This window comes from Sarcophilus harrisii, chromosome 3 (assembly GCF_902635505.1).
Source record: "Sarcophilus harrisii chromosome 3, mSarHar1.11, whole genome shotgun sequence".
Taxonomy (NCBI): Eukaryota; Metazoa; Chordata; class Mammalia; order Dasyuromorphia; family Dasyuridae; genus Sarcophilus; species Sarcophilus harrisii.
The window spans coordinates 551,148,508-551,169,793 of NC_045428.1; the positions used below are offsets into that span (position 1 = coordinate 551,148,508).

General features: G+C 38.9%; 2 protein-coding genes across 2 annotated transcripts in view; one reads left to right on the plus strand and one right to left on the minus strand.

The window, feature by feature from the left end:
- The window catches only part of ZCCHC17 (zinc finger CCHC-type containing 17), a 52,512-nt gene extending 32,349 nt beyond the window's left edge, over nt 1-20,163 (minus strand). Inside the window, exon 1 of the mRNA XM_012546013.3 lies at nt 20,055-20,163. The gene's annotated coding sequence lies outside the window, so the exon portion shown is untranslated. The remainder of the gene's footprint in view (nt 1-20,054) is intronic.
- A 125-nt stretch (nt 20,164-20,288) lies between these two features.
- The window catches only part of SNRNP40 (small nuclear ribonucleoprotein U5 subunit 40), a 46,558-nt gene continuing 45,560 nt past the window's right edge, over nt 20,289-21,286 (plus strand). Inside the window, exon 1 of the mRNA XM_003765491.4 lies at nt 20,289-20,717. Coding sequence (XP_003765539.1) covers nt 20,565-20,717 — 153 coding nt within the window. The 5' untranslated portion in view covers nt 20,289-20,564. The remainder of the gene's footprint in view (nt 20,718-21,286) is intronic.

Here is a 21,286-nt window from a genome sequence, read left to right on the forward strand (position 1 = left end):
CACAATGTTGCTGTTACTTTGTTTCTAAGTGTTTGCGGCTATGCAAAGGACAACTATGACTACTGAGATATAGGTGGAAACTTTCTATCATTGAATTTGGGCACGTGCATAATAGTGGAATCTTAAACACATTAACTACATTTTTTTTTTTTTGCACAATTTCAAATAGTTTTTCCAGCACTACTGGAAGAATATACAGCTCCACCAACATTATATTAAATGATCTGTATTTTCACAGTTTCTCCATTATTGACTACTCTCTTGTCATCTTTGTCAATTTGGTATGAGGGGGGAAAAGAGCTGTTTCAATATATTTTTCAAGTTAGTGATTTAAAACAATCTTTCTTTAGTTATCAATAGCTTGTAATTCATCTTTTGAAAACTATTTTTGCCCATTTGCTTCCTGGGGCACTAGATCCTACATATTTTTAATTCCTTATATACTTTGGATATAAAACCCTGAGATTATTCAGGCAAAGTTTCCTTTCTGTGGAAGGTGGAATATCATGCATGGGGAAGAGCAAATAAAACACAGTAGAAAAGAATTTAGAGGTTATGAGGGAGAGTAATGTGAAATCAATCTACAAAAAGATTAGAGCCAAACCCCAAAGGATTTTAATTGCCAGGTTGAGGATTTTATATTTTATCCTTGTGGCAAGGTAGCTGTAGTGTAATGGAAAGAGCTAGCCTACAAACCATGAAGCCCTGGAGTCAGATCCTATCTCTGGACATGCTGATTATGTGAACCTGGACAAGTCTCTCAGTGCTCCAGGCAACTTGCATTGGTGGAGGAAGTGTCCCTGAAGTCACAGGTCCAGTCTCTTCCCCGATCTTAGAGGTAACAAGAAGCCACTAGTTTTTTTGAGCAGGATACCAAGTTGGTTAGACCTATACCTTAGGAATATTAAATCTGTCAGTTTGTGGGAAGACTGGAAAGACATTGAAGGGAGATCGATTAGGCCGTGCTTTACAAGCAGGGAGAAGGGAACATAAACGAGAGATGCCATGGATATAGAATTAACAATCCTTGTCAACTTAGTAATATGGAAAGGAAAGAGAAGGAATCCCTCTGAATCATTTATTAAATATCAGGAAAAAAACAAACAAACCTGTGGTTCCTTCCTTACAGGGATGTTGTTAAGCTCAATTATGACAATAATGTGAAGCACTTTTTAACACCTTGCAGCACTATGTAAATGTAAAAAACAAAAGTTTTCTTCTTATTCTAGCTTTGTTGATTTTATTTGCACAAAACTTTTCAATTTCATATGGTCAAAATTATCTATTTTATCTTGTAATCAGTTCTATCCCTAGATCAATAAAAAACTCTCCCTTAGGACACACAACACATCTACCATTGAATTTGATTGATGTATTTGATTAGTTTTGCTGAATTTCTTTCAGACCCCCACCCCCTTCCTTTTAACCTATTTAAAGGTTCCTTTATAAGAGAGGATTCTTCAGTTACAGGAGGAAAGAAAGATAAATTCATAAGATGATATACAAACAAAAGATATTAATACATTAAAAAACAAAAAACTCTTTCCGGCCATTTTTGTGAAAGATCCATTCATTCATTTTCCTCCAGTTTTTTGATGGCCATTTACTCTGTATATAGTTTATGTTTATTTTTGTGTTTCTGTTGTTTTCTCACAACAAAATGTGAGTCCGTTATTGGCAAGAACTGTTTTCTCTTTATAACCCTAATGACAGGGATAATGCCAAATACATAATAAGTATTTAATAAATACTTGTTGAAAGAATGGAGAGTAATCCTCTCTACAACATGACCAGAAATGGCTCTCCAATCTTTCCTGAAGAGCTCCAATGGGGTGGATCCCAATCTGCTATGGCATCATGCTGCCCTTTTGGATCACATTGATTGTTAGAGGGTTTTCCCTTTTGTCAAGTCCAGCTTTGCCCATTGCAGTTTGCACTCATCCCCCCTAGATCTATCTTTTGGGAACATGTATGTGGTAGAACTTTCTCTAGGACTTGCTTTTTGGCATCCTGGCTACCCTTCTCTAGAAAACTATGCAATGACCTTCCCACAACCATCATTCCTCTGGAGAAGGGATCTACTCTCCCTGCTTCCACCACCATAACTACCAGAATCAGCACTACCATCAGCAAACCAACTGTGACCAATAGGAAGGCATTTGGAGGGAGGGACCGAAAGAAACATGCACCAAGAAGCTAAGCCACCACCATCTTTTTTCTTTTTCTTTTCTCTCTCTCTCTCTCTCCTCCCCCCCCCCCCCCCCCCCCCCCCCCCATGCTTCCAGCATGGCTCCTGTAGTCAACATCTGGGGCAGCAAATCCTGGGAACTCACTGCCCTCTCTTACCCCCAAGAAAAAACGCAAAACAAATTATAGACTATCACCCCCACATATCTCTCAGACAGCAAGCTATCCCCTATATCTATCTCACAAGGGACCAACCTTTGTGAAGATGAGAACTGAAAACTAATTGTGCAGGTGCTAGATCCTCTGCCTCTGCCTCCTCAGAAACCATGGCTACTGAAGAATCAGAAAATAAAGCTTTAACCATTAAAAACTTTGACATTATCAAATAGTGTGGTTTTTATCAATGAAAATAGATGATGTACCATCTGCTTTGCCCTCTAAAGACCACTGGGTCTTTCTGTTCCATTTGTAGCTGAAATCTCTTGTAAGAGCTATTTCCCTCTCTTAGACCATGAATATATTGAGACAGTATTTTTTCCTCTTCTCTTTTTGACTCTAGATCATCTAACATGTTGGCTAACCCCTGAAGTATATATTGAGACAGTATTTTTTCCTCTTCTCTTCTCTTTTTGACTCTAGATCATCTAACATGTTGGCTAACCCCTGAAGTCTTGTGTTATTAAAAATTTGTTGAGCATGCCATTTATTCAAGTCCTTAATAAAAATATCAAATAGCATAGGACCAAGCACATAAGCAGAAATACCCTCATCAAATAAAGTTCAAAGGAGTACGGCAGAAGGGAAATTGGATAGGTAGAAGGAGAAGGTATGGTTAACATAGAGATAGATTAAGAAAGACCAGTCTTCAAGTTAAGATGACCTAAATTCAAATCCTGTATAAATACTAAGCAGTCACTTAGCCTCTCTCAGGCTCTCTCCTCATCCATAAAATAAGAAAATAATAGCATCTACCTCACAGAGTTGTTGTGAGGAGCAAATGAAATAATACATGTAAAACATTTTGCAAACTTTAAACACTCACTATATAAAGTTACTACTATTATTGATGGTGATAACAATAAAAACTTGAAAAAGCAAAAATTTTTCCACACCACAACACAGGGTAATGACACATAATAATAGTCAGAAAAATAAGTCAGTTTCTGAAGAATGCCATTGCCTCAAGATTTCTATTATTTAAGGAGTCTAATTAAAAATTACAACAGAAAGAAGAAAAGGTGTCTTTTATACAGGATTAACGCTGATGTTTTTATTCCACTTATTGGTCATAGAATACAGAGAGCAGGACTTCAAGGGAGGCTATCCAGATGTTGTCATTTACAGATTACATTGTACCAGCTTCACTGAAACCATGAGAACTACAAAACCTCTGGAGAAAAAAAGTCACTGAAACATCCACGCAATTAGGTGAGCCTCCCTCAAGGCTAAAAAAAGTGACTGCCTATCATACATTGCCAACACCATGACACAGAAGTGGGACAGGCTGTCCACTGATTACTTCCATTGGTACAACTTTGATAGTGTGTTTCAGAAAGTCAATGAGCTGTGTCCAGAAGTCAGTAGGAAGGCAAAACTACACTGTATTTAGGAAAATGTTCTATCTTTCCATTTACACACAATCTCTCACTGCTGTAAAAGCCAATCTTCTCAAGACTAGCAACCTCCCAGCGATGACAGATGCCTATGATTACGGAACATCACATTCTTTGGAGAATCAGATAATCATATCAAACTTGCCTAATCATTGGTATGATTTACTTTCTTTGTCAATGTTGCTTTGTGGGCTGTGGTTTCTCAAGTTTGGTTTTTTCTTGACTTTCTTTTCATGGAAAAAAAAAAAATCTATTTCCCCCTGATTTCCTCTTCCGGGATTTTTATTTATTTATTTATTTTTTAAAGAAAAAGTTTTTCTTCTGTCCTTTATAAGTGCTTAACATATGTGAAGGCTTTTCCTCTCCAGTCTATATTGACTCTTAAATCCCCCCTCCTCAATACAGTCTCCAGTCTAGCCTGAGATGCTTCACTGGTATTATCCCACATGCATTGCTCATGTCCTCTTAATCTTTGTTTAGGCTATTCCCATAATTTGGAATGACCTCACCCTTTCTTTCTTTTTCAAATGAATCTTTTTGCTAATGAATAAGCAGTATCAAGCAAAACAAATCACACATTTGCCAGGTCCCAAAAATGTCTCTCATTCTGCACCATTCTGTTGGGATAACCTCACCCCTTCCTTCCAACTTTCCATAGATGAAAGATCTGTTTAAGCTCCATCTCTTTTATAAATTTTATTCCTGTACTATTTGATGTCACTTCTTTGAATAAAATTTAACTAATGAATTTTATCTTTTGTAGTATTCTCAAGTTCTCACCTGAAACTCCTGTTTTCCTAACTAAGAAAGAAACTCCTTGAAGGTGGAGACATCTATCTTCAAATGGAGGAGGAAGAACACTGTAGGAAGGAAAAACTGGCCCTTGAATCCCATCTCCATGACTTGCTGGCTGGGTGCCCACTGACTTCAGCCCTTTATTTGTTAAATAGGGACAATAAAAATGGCAGTATTTGCCCCACATAGTTGATGTGAATGAAGATCTAATAATAAAAGGGATGCAAAGCTTTGAAAATCTTCCAGTGTTATATAAATGTACTCTTCTGCACCTCTACTTCGTACAGAGCTGAGCAGAGAATGGGATCATGGGAGCAGTGCTTCAACACTTTAAAGAAGTTTTCTTTATGTCAACATACTCTTCCCCAATGCAGATTACAACCCTATGTAAATTAGCTATCTTAGATGAATTTTTCTGCCTTAAAAAGAGCATCACTTAGAGGCCAACCTTCTAGTAATAAGCTGTTAATGCACATAGGAGATTAATAGTGAAAATCTGAAGCCTCCCCAGCTTGTTAAGATCAGAGTCAAAACTTCTGCTTTATTGCCACTATAAGAACCTTGGGGTTATTAGAAGTTACCAGAAGAAAATGGAGGGCAAGAATAATTACACTTATACAACTCTCTACAGGTTAGGCAGTTCATTACAATCTGAGAGGCAAAGTAATGCCATGGACCTCTTACTGTTTCAAGTAGTTGACAGCTATTTGACACTGGGAAAGGATGTCATTTTGCCTCTGTCTGACTCAATTTGCTCACCTGTAAAGTGAATAACTAAAACAAATGACTTATGCTGGATTTGGAGGCGGGAATCACCCAAGTTCAAAATCCACTTTGAACGTTTATCAGCTATGTGACACCATGGCATACTAAAAAAAAAATTTAGTGTCAGGAATCAAAAACACTGAATTCTAATTCCAGCTCTGCCACTTCTGTGTGACATAGGACAAATCATCTGATTTCTCTGGGACTTAGTCTTCCCCATTTCTAAAATGAAGGGTTTAGACTTTGTGCCCTCTTAAGATAAGGTTTAAATCTATACTAGGGTTCTCTGCCTTCAGAGCTTCCATCTCTTCATATGTAAGGGGAGGTATAATAATATCATTAGTCTTTACCTAGTGATGAGGATCAAATATAAGATCGGGAAAGTCCTTTGTAAACCTTAAAGCATAATGTAAGTAAATATCAGTTAGAAAGGCTCCTGGCTAAGCACCTTCATGACAGATGGATCTGAACTCCAGTTCTACATCAGACACATACTGGCTATGTGGCAATGAGACAATCACTTACATAGTCAGTACCCCAAACAACCCTGGCCACGACCAGTGGATCAAGTTCAGTCAGGAAGACTGGAATTCAAATCCTGTCTTGGACACTTAGCAACTGTGTGACCCTGGTCAAATCACTTGATCTGTCTACCTCAATTTTCCCATCTATAAAATAGGGATAATAATAGCACCTACCTCGTAGGATGGTTGTGAGAAATGAACAAGATAATGTTTGCAAAGTGCTTGGCAAATCTTAAGTGTCTGTACCATTTAAATGCTGCCTCTAATTATTGATTCCACTATTTTAAATTACAGGTAAGCTGTGTTTTGTACATGGAAGAAATTACAAGCCTGATATATATTTTTTTAAAAATCTGTTGCTATTATCACACTACACCATAGATGTTGGTTCATTATTTATTACATATAAGCAGTGAACAACCTTATTAAGTTTCTAAAACTCATACATAGTCCTTATTCTATCAGTTTCATGGTATCCAGTCTTGTCAGGTAGGTCAAGGATTATTATTGCCTCATTTGACAAATGAGAAAACTTTCCAAGATCACACAACTATGCCACTATACCTTTCTGAGATAAGAGACCAGTGACCTGACATGTTCAGGAGTGATTTTTGTTTCTCTCTTGGTTCCCCCCCTTCCCCCCCCCCCACCATTTCTTTCCCTGCCAATTAATAGTATTTTATTTTTTCCAATTACATGTAAAGATAGTTTACATTCACTTTTTAAAGTTTGAGTTCTAATTTTTTTTCTCTTTCTTTTCTTCTCTCCCCCTTTCCAAGATGGCAAGCAATCTGATATAGGTTACACGTGTACAGTCCTATTCAACATATTTCCACATTAGTCATGTTGTGAAAGAAGAATCAGAACAAAAGTTGTCCTTCACATTCTTGAAGATAGCCATGACACCAGGGAGATGATGCTATGACATCCAAGTGAACTGGATTTAAGCAAGGGAGCAGTTATATAGGATTAAGAAAAATAAAAGCAATCACCAATCTTACTTTCTTCTCTGGAGCTATTTGGGTTCAATGGACAGATATAGATCAGGACTATGTATGGGGCAAGCAGCAAAAGAAGACTTGCTTTAAGATTGCAGAAATTTGAATCTATTCCAATCATATCATCTTACAGAAGAAACAATGAGGGCCAGAAAAGGGAAGTGCCTTGCTGAACATCACACTAATGAGTAGTGCCAAATCCAATACTCAAAATCAGATCTCCTACTTCCCCACTCTTTCTCTTCTTTGGTCCTCATGACCACCAAAGAACTGACAGGAGAGGTAGGCACGTTGAATACTTCATACAAAAAGATCTAAAATTAGAAAGGCCCCTAGAAATCATCAAATTTTATGTTCACATTTTATAGATGAGGAAACTGAGGCTTCTGGAAGAAGAGAGTTGCATAGTTTCACAGATAGTAAGTGGCTGCCTAACTGATCTCTCTGCCCCATCTCTTCCTCTCTCTAATCCACCCACCACATAACAGTCGAAATAAAATTTCTCCACAAAACAGGTCTCATGTTCCTTCTCAACTCAAATAGTTTGTAGGTTCCCCATGGTCGCTAGGATAAACTATATCTTCCTTTCTTTGACATTTAAAGCCTTCTACAAACTAGCTGGCTTTTCTAGGCTGGTTTCACATTATTCGGTTTCATGGCTCTATTCCAGAAATTTATGTTCTAACTAAATTGGATTCCTGGAGGTTTCCCAATGTGACCCTCCATTCCTGGCTTCTTTTGAACAAATTGTTCTGAAATCCTAGAATAAATGCACTTTCTCTTGTCTTTGACTCTCAGAATCCTTAAATTCTTTCAAGGACCACTTCATGAATTACATGAAATCTTTCCCAATCTCCCTGACACTAGAGCTTTTCAATTTCCAACAAGGGAACCCTGACACTGGAGACTATGAAGGCTATTGGTATCTTTCTATCTCCAATAAGGAATGGACAAGAATAGAGCCAAGATGGCAGAGTAAAGTCAGGAAGCTACTCGAGCTCTCCCAGTTTCCCTCAAAAACCACATGAAACCAAGCCTCTGCACAGAGTCTGATAGAATGAAACCACGCTCCTGTTCAAGATAGATTGGAAGGATTTCTTTTCTTTTCTTCTCTTTCTTTTTTTTTTTTTATTTTTCTTAATCATATATATATATATATATATATATATATATATATATATATATATATATATATATATATATGTGTGTGTATACACACACACACAATTATCTTGCTGCACAGATCAAAAAGAAAAAAATGAGAAAGAAAATAAAATACAAGCAAACAACAACAAAAAGAGTGAAAATGCTATGTTGTGATCCATACTCAGTTCCCACAATCCTCTCTCTGGTGGTTCTTTCATCACAAGATCATTGGAACTGGCCTGAGTCATCTCATTGTTGAAAAGAGCTACGTCCATCAGAATTGATCTTTGTATAATCTCGTTGCCATGTACAATGACCAATGAATGGTTCTGCTCATTTCACTTGGCATCAGTTCATATAAGTCTTTCCAGGCCTCTCTGAAATTATCCTGATGATCTTTTCTTTTTCTTTCTTTCTTTCTTTTTTTTTTTTTTTAAAGCTTTTTATTTTCAAAACATATGCGTGGATAATTTTTCAACATTGATCCTTGCATAGCCTTGTGTTCCAAATTTTCCCTCCTTCCCCCCTTCCCTAGATGGCAAGCAATCCAATATATGTTATACATGTTAAAATATGTTTAATCCAATTTTGTAAACATATTTATACAATTACCTTGCTGCACAAGAAAAATCAGATCACAAAGGAAAGAAAATAAAAAACAAAATGCAAATGAACAACAACAAAAAGAGTGAGAATGCTATTTTGTGAGCCATACTCAGCTCCCAGTCTTCTCTCAGGGTGTAGATGGCTGCTATCATCTCATTCTTGGAAAGAGTCACATCCATCAGAATTGATTGTCATATGATATTGTTGTTGTTGAGTACAGTGATTTCCAGGTTCTGCTCATTTCATTTAGCATCAGTTCATGCAAGTCTTTCCAGGTCTCTCTGAAATCATCCTGCTGATCATTTCTTATAGACCAATAATATTCCATAACATTCATATACCATAACTTATTCAGCCATTCTCCAACTGTTGGGCATCTATTCAGTTTCTAGTTTCTTGCCACTACAAAAAGGGCTGCCGCAATTTTGCACATGTGGGTCCCTTCCCCTCCTTTATGATCTCTTTGGGATACTAGCCCAGTAGATCATTACTGGATCAAAGGGTATGCACATTTTGATAGCCCTTTGGGCATAGTTCCAAACTGTTCTCCAGAAGATCAGTTGGATCAATTCACAACTCCACTAACAACGTATCAGTGTCCCAGTTTTCCCACATCCCCTCCAACATTCGCCATTATCTTTTAGATTGGAAGGATTTCAAGAAAGGTCATTGGGGTGAAAAGGGTGTTCAGCCCAGCTCAGATAGACTATGGAAAAGTCAATGAGTGGTCTTAATCACAGCAAATCAATAACTAAGCCCCTAAGTCCTGGATCAGTAGATGAACAAATCAGTGGAGCAGCTTCCAATCCCAGGTCAGAAGACAAACTTTGGGAAAGCAGGCTGTTTCCTGAAAAGAGATGAAGCTACTTCCTGCAAACACAAGGGGCCTCTCTGCTCAAAACCAAGGCTCAGAGCTGCACAGAAAGTTTGGGACAGCGTTCCCTATACCTTTACCCAAGGAGCAGAGCTTAACCATAAAAGTAAAAAAAGGGGAAATACCAAAAGAAATGAAAAGAAAATGATTAAGAAACAGAAAAGAATCCAGATCATAGAAAACTACTATGGTGATAGGGCAAATCGAAACACAAACTCAGATGAGGACAGAATGTCCACAGAGAAAATCTCAAAGAGCGATATGAATTGGTCTTAAGCCCAAAGAGGCTTTTTAGAGGTGCTCATAAAAGACTTTAAAAAGCAAATAAAGAGTCTTCTGGCCAAGATGGCGGCGAGGAGGCACACAGCTGTGTAAGCTCCGCATTTTCTCTCAGAATTTATCTCATTACAAGCCTCTGAATTAATACCTGACTGGAAAAAAAAAAACCCACAAACAGTTACCAAGAGAAGACATCCTTGAGATTCGCCAGGAAAGGTCTGTTTTTGCTCGAGGGTGGGACGGTTTTAGATCGGGCACAGGTTGAGGGCAGGCAGCAGCAGCCGGAGCTCAGCAGGCAGCTCACAGCCGAGCAGACCGGAGGGCGTTGGGGTGTGATCTCAGCCATCTCTGCGGGGAGAGCTTCACTAAAGGATTGGATACTTTGCCCTGGCAGCAAGTCAGTAGCCCAGCAGAGAAGCTAAAAACACCGGGGGTGAAGAATACAACCCCAAACAGCTGGAGTTCCTTGAGACCGGCCACCCCTCCCCAACAGCGTCTCAGCACGCTCTCAGAGTCTCAGAGCGCAGGCGCAGCCCAGTCCTGCTAGTGCCTTGCTGCTGCCCCTTCAGTCTGTAGAGTAAGCTTGGTAATGCCACCCAGCCCCTCCCCCCAAAAAGCAGATTCCATTTGGGTTTTTTTTCCTTTTTTTTCTTTGCTAGTTTGACTCTGATTCTTCTCTGACAAAATGAGCAAAAGTTAAAAGGACTTTAACGATTGACAGCTTTTATACAGAGAATAGACTCTAAACCCTGAGGAGACTAAAAACATTATCTTCAGGTGAATCCCCACAGGAGAAGATCATCTATTCCTCAGCACAGATGAATCTCATAGAAGAAATTAAAAGGCTCTCACAAGAGAGCTAGAAGAAAAATAGGAAAAGGAGAGGGAGGCTTGGCAAGAGAGACTGGAGAAGTCATTCCACTCATTTAACGACAGAGTAGATAAAGAAAACAAATCCTTGAAAAATAGGATTAGTGAACTGGAACAGAAAATGGCTCTCTAAGGAATAAATTAGTAAATGGAAAACATTCCATAGAACAAATTGGACAATTAGAAAAGATATAAAAAGTGAGTGAAGAAAACACTCATTGAAAATAAGAATAGAACAAATGGAATTGAATGACTCTAGGAGACAAGAAAAATCAGTCAAGCAAAACCAAAAAAACCAAACAATGGAGAAAAATGTGAAATACCTTCTGGGGAAAACAACAGACCTGGAAAACAGGCCTAGGAGAGACAATCTGAGAATCATTGGACTCCTAGAAAAATACGATGAAAAAAAGAGCCTGGACACTATTTTCCAGGAAATTATCAAAGAGAACTGCCCAGAAGTCATAGAAATAGAGGTAAATAGACATTGAAAGGATTCATCGATCACCCACTGAAAGGGATCCTAAAATCAAAACACCAAGAAATATAGTGGCCAAATGTCAAAACCCTCAAACAAAGGAAAAAATACTCTAAGCAGCTAGAAAAACCCAATTCAAATATAGAGGAGCCACAATAAGGATCACCCAAGATCTAGCAGCATCCACATTAAAAGATCGGAGGGCCTGGAATATGATATTCCAAAAGGCTAAGGAACTCGGTATGCAAAAAAATAACACCCAGCCAGAGGAGCACTTTTCCAGGGAAGAAGATGGTCATTCAACAAATAATAATTTCACCTATTTTGGTGAAAAGCCAGAACTTAACAAGAAGTTTGATCTGCAAATATAGAACCAAGAAAAAACCAAAAAGGTAAAAAAAATCTTGGGAACTATATTTTTGCTTAAAGATGTATAAAAAATACATGTATACCTTGTTTTAGAAACGAGGTGGAAAGGACATTTTAAAAGGGTAAATGGGGACTATATCTCACAAAGGGAAAAAAACCCATTATACTGGGAAAAGAATGGAGGGGAAATTAAGGGGATTTTACTGCCATAAGAATTGACTTTAAGAGAAAAAATTTTTGACAATTCAATATATGGGAAACCTCCCATCTCATTGAAAAGGAAAGGGGAAAAGGAAAAGGGAAGGAAAAAAAACAGAAGGAATAAGAAACGAGAGGAAAGGAGCAAGAAGGGGAGGAACCAAGGGGGAGGGATACTAAAAAAGGGAGGGCTGTGAGAACAAGTGGGTGCCAAAGTTTAAACGGGGGGGGTAAGGGGGGGGAGAAAAATAAAAGGGGTTTGGGTAAGAAACAGTTGGTAATTTTAACAAAAGTGAAGGGGTCCCCCAAAAAGGGAAGCGTTCAGAATGGTTTCCCGAATCCTAAAAAAGTTGTTTACAGGAAACCATGGAAGCATGCAGAATAAAGGTAAAAGGATGGAGCAAAATCATATGCTTCAGGTGAAGTCAAAAACAGGGTAGCCATCCTGATCTCGATCAAACAAAACGAAAAATTGACTAATTAAAAGGGGACAAACCCTTAGTAAACTGAAAAAAGGAAGAGGAAAACAAATTGTTATCTTAAAAATGAAAAGGGAGAACTCCACTAATGAAGAGGAAATGAACAATTTAGGAATTACTTTTAACTTTATGGCAAAAATTAAACTTAAATGAAATGGAAGAATACCTTAAAAAATGCTTGCCCAGATTTGAGGAAGAAGTAAAATCCCAAAAGTCCCATCTTAGAAAAAGAAATAGAACAAACTATTAACCAACTCCCAAGAAAAAAACCCCAGGACCAGGGTGGATTTACATGTGAATTCTACCAAACATTTAAAGAACAATTCCCCACTATATAAACTATTTGAAAAATAGGACTGAAGGAGTCCACCCTTTTACAAAGACATGGTATGATACCTAAACCAGTAGGCTGAAAACAGAAAAAAAATTATAGACCAATTTCTTTAATTTTGATGCTAAAATCTTAAATAAAATATTAGCAAAAAGACACAGAAAATCATCCCCAGGATAATACACTATGATCAAGTAGGATTTATACCAGGAATGCAGGGGTTGGTTAATAGAAAACTATTAGCATAATTGACTAATCAATAAGCAAACTAACAAAACCAAATCATCTCAATAGATGGAAAAGCATTTGATAAAATCCAACATCCATTCCTAATAAAAAACACTTGGGTATAGGAAAAATGGACTTTTTCAAAATAGTCAGGGAGCATATTTTAAACCATCAGTAACATCATATGTAATGAGGAAAACTGTAATCTTCCCAATAAGATCTGGAGGAAGCAAGGTGCTCTGTCACCATTATTATTCAAATTGTATTAGAAACCTAGCCTCGGCAATAAGAGTCAAAAGAGATTAAAGGAATAGAATAGGCGTAAAACCAAACTATCACTCTTTGCAGATGATAAGATGGTATACTTAGAGAACCCTAGAGATTCTATGAAAAAGCTATTAAAAAACCAAACTTTAGCAAAGTTGCAGGTTATAAAATAAATAAAATCCCTAGCATTTTTATACATCCCAAAATCCAACAGCAAGAGATACAAAGAAAATTCCACAGAATAACTGGAAATAAAAATTTGGGAATCTATCTAAAAGGAAAGTCAGAATTATATAGCTTAAATTACAAAAACTTTCCACACAAAAAAGTCAGACTTAAACAACTGGAAAAATATCAAATTCTCGGAAGGTGGGAATATAATAAAGTGAAACCCCTAAACTAATCTATTTATTTAGTGTATGCCAATCAGACCCAAGAAAAATATTTTAATGATCTAGAAAAAAACAACAAAATTCATATGGAATAATAAAAAGGTCAAGAATCTCAAAAGAATTAATGAAAACAAAATCAAATGAAGGTGGCCTAGCTGTCCTGATCTAAAACTATATTATAAAAGCAGCACACCAAAACCATTTGATTCTAAGAAATAGATTAGTTGATCATGGAACAGGTTTAGGTTTAAAGACAGAATAGTCAACTTAAGCAAATAGTTTTGACAAACCCAAAGATCCTAACTTTGGGATAAGAATTCATTATTTGACAAAAACTGCTGGGATAACTGGAAATTAGTATGGCGAAATTAGGCATGGACCCACACTTAACACCCGATACCAAGATAAGATCAAAATGGGTCCAGATTTGCATAAAGAACAGATTATAAACAAATTGGAGGAACATAAATGTTTATCTCTCAGACTTGTAAGAGGAAGAAATTTGTGACTAAAGAAACTGAGACCATTATTGATCACAAAATAGAAAATTTTATTACATCAAATTAAAAGCTTCTGTACAAACAAAACTAATGTAAAAAGATTAGAAGGGAAGCAAAAACTGGGAAAAACATCTTCACAGTTAAAGGTTCTGATAAAGGCCTCATTTCCAAAAAATATAGAGAACTGACTTATAAGAAACCAACAATTCTCCAATTGATAAATGGTCAAAGGATTGAACAGACAATTTTCAGATGATGAAATTGAAATCATTACCACTCATAGAAAGAGGTTCCAAATCATTATTAATCAAGAAATGCAAAAAGACAACTCTGAGATAATAACCATTCAGATTCTAAGATGACAGGAAAAAATAATGATTAGTTAGATGGGAAAACCATTGTTTGGAGCTTGAACAATCCAACCATTCTGGAAGCAATCTGGAATTATGCCCAAAAGTTATCAAATCTGCATACCCTTTGATCCACAGTGTTTTCTACTGGGCTTATACCCCAAGGGGATATAAAGAAGGGAAAGGGACCAGTGCCAAATGTTTGTGGCAGCCCTGTTTGTAGTGGCTGAAGCTGAAACTGAGTGGATGCCCATCAATTGGAGAATGGTTGGGTAAATTGTGGTATATGAATGTTATGGAATAAATTGTTCTGTAAGAAATGACCAGCAAGAGAATACAAGAAGCTTGGAGAGAATTAGAACTTGCTAAATGAAATGAGCAAAGAGATTTAATCGCCAACAACGATAAATGAAGATGTAATCTGATGAAGTGGATTTTTGACAAAGAGACCTAATTCAGTTTCAATGATCAATGATGGACAGAAGCAGCTACACCCAAAGAAAAAACTAAATGAATGTAAATGTTTGCATTTTTTTTTCCCCGTTATTTCTACCTTCTGAATCCAACTCCCTGTGCAACAAGAAAACTGTTTGGATCTGACACATACATTGTATCTAGGATATACTAGGACATATTCAAATATATAGGACTGCTTGCCACTAGGGAGGTTTGGGGGAGGGAAACGAACAGAAGAATTCAAGGGATAATGTAAAAATTACCCTGGCATGGATTCTTAATAAAAAGTTAGTTATATAAAAAAAAAAAAAAATAAGAGGGGAAAGAAAAATGGAAGAAATGGGGTATGAAAGAGGCTCTTTCTGTTTTTGTGGGGGAAGAAAAAATTTGAAAAAAGCAACCAAACAGTAGAACTGAACTAAAAAGGTTAAAATAATGAAAAATTACATTTTAAAAACTAAAACAGGCCAAATGAAACAGCAATAATCAGTCAAACAAACTAAAAAGAATGAAAAAATGGAAGAAAATGTGAAATACCTCATTGGAAAAACAGCTGACCTGGAAAATAGATCCAGAAGAGACCATTTTAAAATTATTGGACTACCTGAAGGTGTGACCAAAAAAAGAGCCTCACTAGCATTCTACAATACAAGAGATTACTAAGGAAAATTGCCCCAATATTCTAGAAACAGCGGGGGAAATACTGATCAAAAGAATCCATCAATCACCTTAAGAAAGAAATCCCACAAAGAAAATCCCAAGGAACATTGTTGCAAAACTCCAAAACTATAATCTCAAGGAAAAAATACTGCACGCTGTTAGACAAAAAACAATTCAAATATCAAGGAGCAACAGTCAGGATTAACCAGCATCTGGCAGTTTCTACAATAAAAGATCGGAGGATCTGGAATACCATACTCTGAAAGGCAAAGGACCTGGGGTTACAACCAAGAATTAACTATCCATTGAGACTCAGAATCATCTTTGAGGGGAGGTGATGGAGCTTTTATGAAGTAAGAAACTTTCTATCATTCCTATTAAAAAAAAAAAAAAACAGAACTAAACAGAATTTTAATTCTGTTTAAATTTAATTTAAACTAAAATTTTAATCTACAACACAGGACTTAAGAGAACCATAGGAAGGTAAACAGGGGGAAAATATGTATTATTTAAATGTTGTTGGGTTTTCTGGAGGTCTTGGAGCAGACTTCCTTTCAGCAGATTAATCACCATAAGAATAGCCAGCTTTTAAAGTCCAAATCCTTTATTATCTCCTTCACAATCTTGTCTCTTTTCCTGGGACCTGGTTAGCTTTCTTAGAGTCTTGGTTTCAGTAGAGAAGTGCAGGAGGCCAGGCCAGCCACCGTGAAGCTGATGAAGATGGAATGAATCTGTCTCTCCTAGACTCTGAAAGCTTGAGCTCCCTCCTCCAGTCTGCTTGTCTTCTCTGGCTCTGACTCTGGCTGAGGCTCCCAGCTTAAATGCTCTCTTATAATTACATTATCATAGGTGTGAATCTTATAGAATTATATTAAGTACTAAGCCCATGTATTGAACTAGAGAACTATTAAACACCACGCTAAATTACATAACCATTGTCTTTATCAATTCCACTGGGTTAACACCTTGAGTTCTGGCCCATAATAAAAGGTTAAATTGTTTACATCCCTAGATGGGAAATAGTGTCTGTGACTCTTGAGAATTGTATCTGTTACTAAGGTGTGTGTGTGGGAGGCATCATATGAATTGGGGGTGTGGTTGTAAATGGACTCTGATGTGATAAGAGTCAAGGGGTAGAAAAAGAGGAAATGGAAGGTATAATGGGAAAATAAGTTCACATGAAGAGGTGCAAAAGACCTGTTACAATTGAGGGAAAGAAGGAAGGGGGATGAGCATTGTCTGAAGCTTGATCTCATTAGTTTTGGCTCTAAGAGGAAATAATCATTCATTTGGGTATACAAATTCATCTAACCCTATAAAGAAGTAGGAAGAGAAAGAGGAAAAAAAGGCAGGGGGGAAGGATAGAAGAGAGGGAAAAGGTAAGAGAAGGGGGAAAGGGTTGATAGAAGATAATGGGTGGAGTGAATTTAAAAAACACTAAAAGAAGAAGAGAGGGTGATAAGAGATAAGGTAGTGAGTGGAATGGGTAAAAAACATCCGATTAAGGACAGGGTAGAAAGAAAACAAAAATATATACAGGGGAGAGAATAGGATGGAGGGAAATATAGAGCTGGTAATCATAACTGTGAATGTGATGAACTCTCGCCCATAAAATAGAAGCGAATAGCAGAGTGGATTAAAAAACAGAATTCTGCAATATGTTGTTTACAAGAAACAACATATGACAAGAGAGACATGAAAAGTAAAGATAAAAGACTGGAACAGAATTTATTATGCTTCAGCTGAAGTACAAAAAAAAAAAGAAAGAAAGCAGGGGTAGCAATGCTTATCTTAGATAAAGCAAAAGTAAAAATAGATCTTATTAAAAGAGACATGGAAGGAAAGTACATCTTGATAAAGAGTACCATAAATAATGAAGCAGAAACTAAATGTGTATGCACCAAGCAGGCAAATTCTTAGAGAAAATTTTAAGTCAGTTACAGAAAGGAATAGACAGCAAAATTATTCTAGTGGAGGGACCGCAACCTTCCCCTCTCAGAATCAGACAAATCTAATCACAAAACAAACAAGAAAAAAAACTAGGAAGGTTAATAGGATCCTAGAAAACATAGATATGATAGATTTCTGCAGAAAATTGGATGGGGACAGAAAGGAATACACCTTTTCTCGGCAGTACAGAGCACCTACACAAAAACTGACTGTATGTTGAGGCATAAAAACCTCACAATCAAATGCAGAAAGGCAGAATTAGTAAATGCTTCCTTTTCAGACCACAATGCAATAAAAATTATATTCACTAAAGGGTCAGGGAAAGATAGACTAAAAACCAATCAGAAATTAAATAATCTAATTCTAAAGAATGAGTGGGTCAAACAACAAATCCAGAAACAATCCATAATTTCATTCAAGAGAATGACAATAAAGAGACAACATACCAAAACCTATGAGATGCAGCCAAAGCACTTCTTAGGGGAAAATTTGTATCTCTAAAGAGCTACATGAAAAAAATAAAGAGGAGATCAATTTGCCATGCAACTAAAAAAGTTAGAAAAAAGGACAAAGAAGAGATTTTTTTAAATGGAACTAAGAAAACTAATGAGCTAATAAATAAAACTAAGAGTTGGTTTTATGAAACAACAACAACAACAAAATAGATAAACTTTGGTTAGTTTGATCAGAAAAAGTAAAGAAAAAAATCAAATCACCAGCATCAAAAATGAAAACAGTGAACATACCACCAATGAAAAAGAAATTAAAGCAATAATTAGGAGTTATTTTGCCCAACTCTATGAGAGCAAGCCTGACAATCTGAAATGGATAAATATTTACAAAAATATAAATTGCCCAGGTTAACAGAAGAGGACATAAATTATTTAAATAGTCCCATTTTAGAAAATGAAATTGAAGAAATAATTAATGAACTCTCTAAGAAGAAATCTCCAGGGTCAGATGGATCCACAAGTGAATTCTACCAAACATTTAAATAACAATTAATTCCAATACTATGTAAACTATTTGGGAAAATAGGTAAAGGAGTACTACCAAATACTTCCTATGACACAATAAACCAGGAAGAGCCAAAACAGAGAAAGAAATTTGTATCTTCAATATTCAGTAGCAGTGGTGACTATGTTTTTTTCTTGGTATGGACCTGTGATTTTATCAATATAGGTTCCTCTTAGTATGGAAACTCCCTTCACTGATACCGACAGAAAAATCATTTTTGATTTATAGTCCTGGAGAGTTGTCTGGGATTAAGTGACTTATCCAGAATCGCATAGCTACTAAATGTCTGCGGCTGCCTTGCTGCCTATATGGGGCAGGAGTGAGGACTGGAATCAGTCTTGCTTCCCCTGCGTCCTGGCTCATTACCTTTCCCCTAGAAGCTTTCTCTTCCCTTCTGACTTCCCTGTCACTGTGGAAGACACCACTATCCTTCTCTGAGGTTGTAAGTCATCCCCCTCCAAACCCAGACAATTTCACCTTTGCACCATCTCTTGAACACACCTCTTCTTTCCTCGGACACTGTCCCCACTCTAGAGGAGCTCCTCATCATTTCCTGCCTGGGCTGTTGCAATAACCTTCGAGGCGGTGTGTCTGCCTCCAGTCTCTCCCCACTCCGATCCATCCTCCATTCAGCCACCAAAGTAACTTTCCTAAAGCTCAGCTCAGACCGCGTTAGGAAGATGAAAACTGTCCAACCTGCTATAAAAGAGACCGAGGCAGAGCTCTGTGCCACTGGCTCTTTATTAATGATCCTCTCTAATGAAATGGAACTCAGCTGTTCCTCATGCTCTGAGATGCCCTTTTCTTCCAGGACCTTTTTTGATAGAGCAAAAGAGGGTGAAATATAGAATCTCACTGGGTGATGCAGAGATGCCGCAAGGATGACATCAGCAGCCCCGGGCCCAGCCTGGATGGGGGGAGGGGAAACAGCAAATAGAGCGGGATAGAGGGAGGTGTTGTCACACTCTACAGCAATAGGGGAAAGCGGAGCTGGGTATAAGGGGAAGGACGATGAGCTCATCGACAAAGTCGGGAAGGCATGAGTTCTTTCCTGCCAGACTCTAGCTGTCACAAGTCACTTGATCTCTGCCTTGCCTCAGTTTCCTCAACTGCAAAATGGCACACCTTCCTGGCAGGAAAGGAAAGATGACGTCATCCTTGTAAATGGCTCAGCCCGGTGCTCGGCTCTTAAGCAATGCTTCTTTCGCTCCTCTGTAATTTTTGTCTGTTTTAATTGGTTCATTTAAAAAGATAAATGCTCAGGAAACACAGGCTTCCGAGACCGACTGCCAAAGAGGGCCTGGACAAGAACCGGAATCGGAGCCCTTGGGCCACATCGCAGTGACTAGTCCCGGATCGTTATTCCGGGAAGTGAGGGGAACCCTCGAAGTCCGACCCGAATATCGAGAATGTCACTTTTGCAGCGGGGTGGGGGAGGGACTGAAGAGAGACCGATTGGGAAGCAATTGCAACATAGGACCCGGGGTTCTACAGGGATCCTTTTCTAGAGCCTCCCTGACAAACTTGAATTCTCGGAGCATGGCACACAGCAGGCGCTTAATAAATGCTTGCTGCACCACTGATTGATCCCTTCCCTCCCCGGCCAACATGTAGGGCCCAAAGCCTCCCAGGGATGGGAAGGAGGCAAACAGTCTTGAGCCCCGCCCGGACGGACCCCAGCCCACAACCCTGACAGTCCCCGACACAGTCCCCCGCACTCACTCAGACAGGAGCCGCAGGATCTAAGAGGAGACCGCCATGAAGCAGCCACAGCGCAGCCAATCCCACGCCGCCGTTCTCCCACAGCCAATCCGTTAGCTATTGTCCGTCAGGCACCGCGCGCTTGGAAAAGAGCCGCCTCCAGCCGGATACAATGACCAATCACAGACTGAATCTCGCGGTGACAGCCCGGCTCCTCATCCAATAAGAAGAATGAGGGAAAAGTTAACAAAAGTCGTCTATACAGGAAGTTTATTGGTGTTCCGCCCTTAAACATCTTCACCAATCACAGCCCGATATTTTTCGTGAAGGCCGAGGCTTTTGTCCAATAAGAAAGTGTAAGAAGGAATTAATAAAGAGAGACCCTTGCTCTGGGGCATATGCGGGAATTGATTGGTCTGGCTTTGGACGGAAGTTCCTGGGTGGGAGGGGACAATCTCAGCCAATGGGAGCCGGGCCGTAGAGCCCCGGCGCGGCCTGTGGACTGAGCGGCGCGGACGGCTAAAGGCGGCCATGATCGAGCAACACAAGCGGAAAGGTCCGGAGCTGCCGCTCGTTCCGCTCAAGCGGCCCCGGCATGAACTGCTGTTGGGAGCGGCGGGACCGGGGGCCGGGACCGGGCCCGCTGCGGGGCAGCAACCGCCTCCGGGGGCGCTGCTACAAGCGGTACGTAAGCCGGCGAGGGGCTGCCGGCCCCATCCCTTCGGTCCTGTCAGGTCTCGTCTCCTTCCCCCTCCCATTCCTCCTCCTCCTCCTCTGACTGTCAGCGGTAGAAGGGATAGAGGGAAACCGAGGCTTAGCGAGGTTACGCACTCGGAGGTGACCTAAGACACTTCCGGGCCGGATCCCTCCAGTTAGTGATGGTGCACCTGAGGCCCTAGGCGCAGGCCCTGACGTGACCATCCAGCACCCCCTTCGGCGGGACAATTGGCCCGGGGGGAGATTTCAGTGTCTTTCCATTGCTGCCCGTCCTCCAGTTCTCGAAGTTCGGGTGTTGTTGTTGTTGTTGTTGTTGTTGTTGTTGTTGTTGTTGTTGTTGTTCTAGTGAGGTGAAATCTACAGCTTTCCAGTTGATTGTAGGTGGGACCAAGCAGGAAAATCTTTTCTATATAACTTGTCCCGTCTTGGCTCCTCCTCACTTACTGCTCAAGGAAACTGGAGGAAATCTCAAAATCTACTCTACACCGTCTCACGTAATCTCCATTGGCTTTCAGTGCTGCTAGACAATTCTTTTG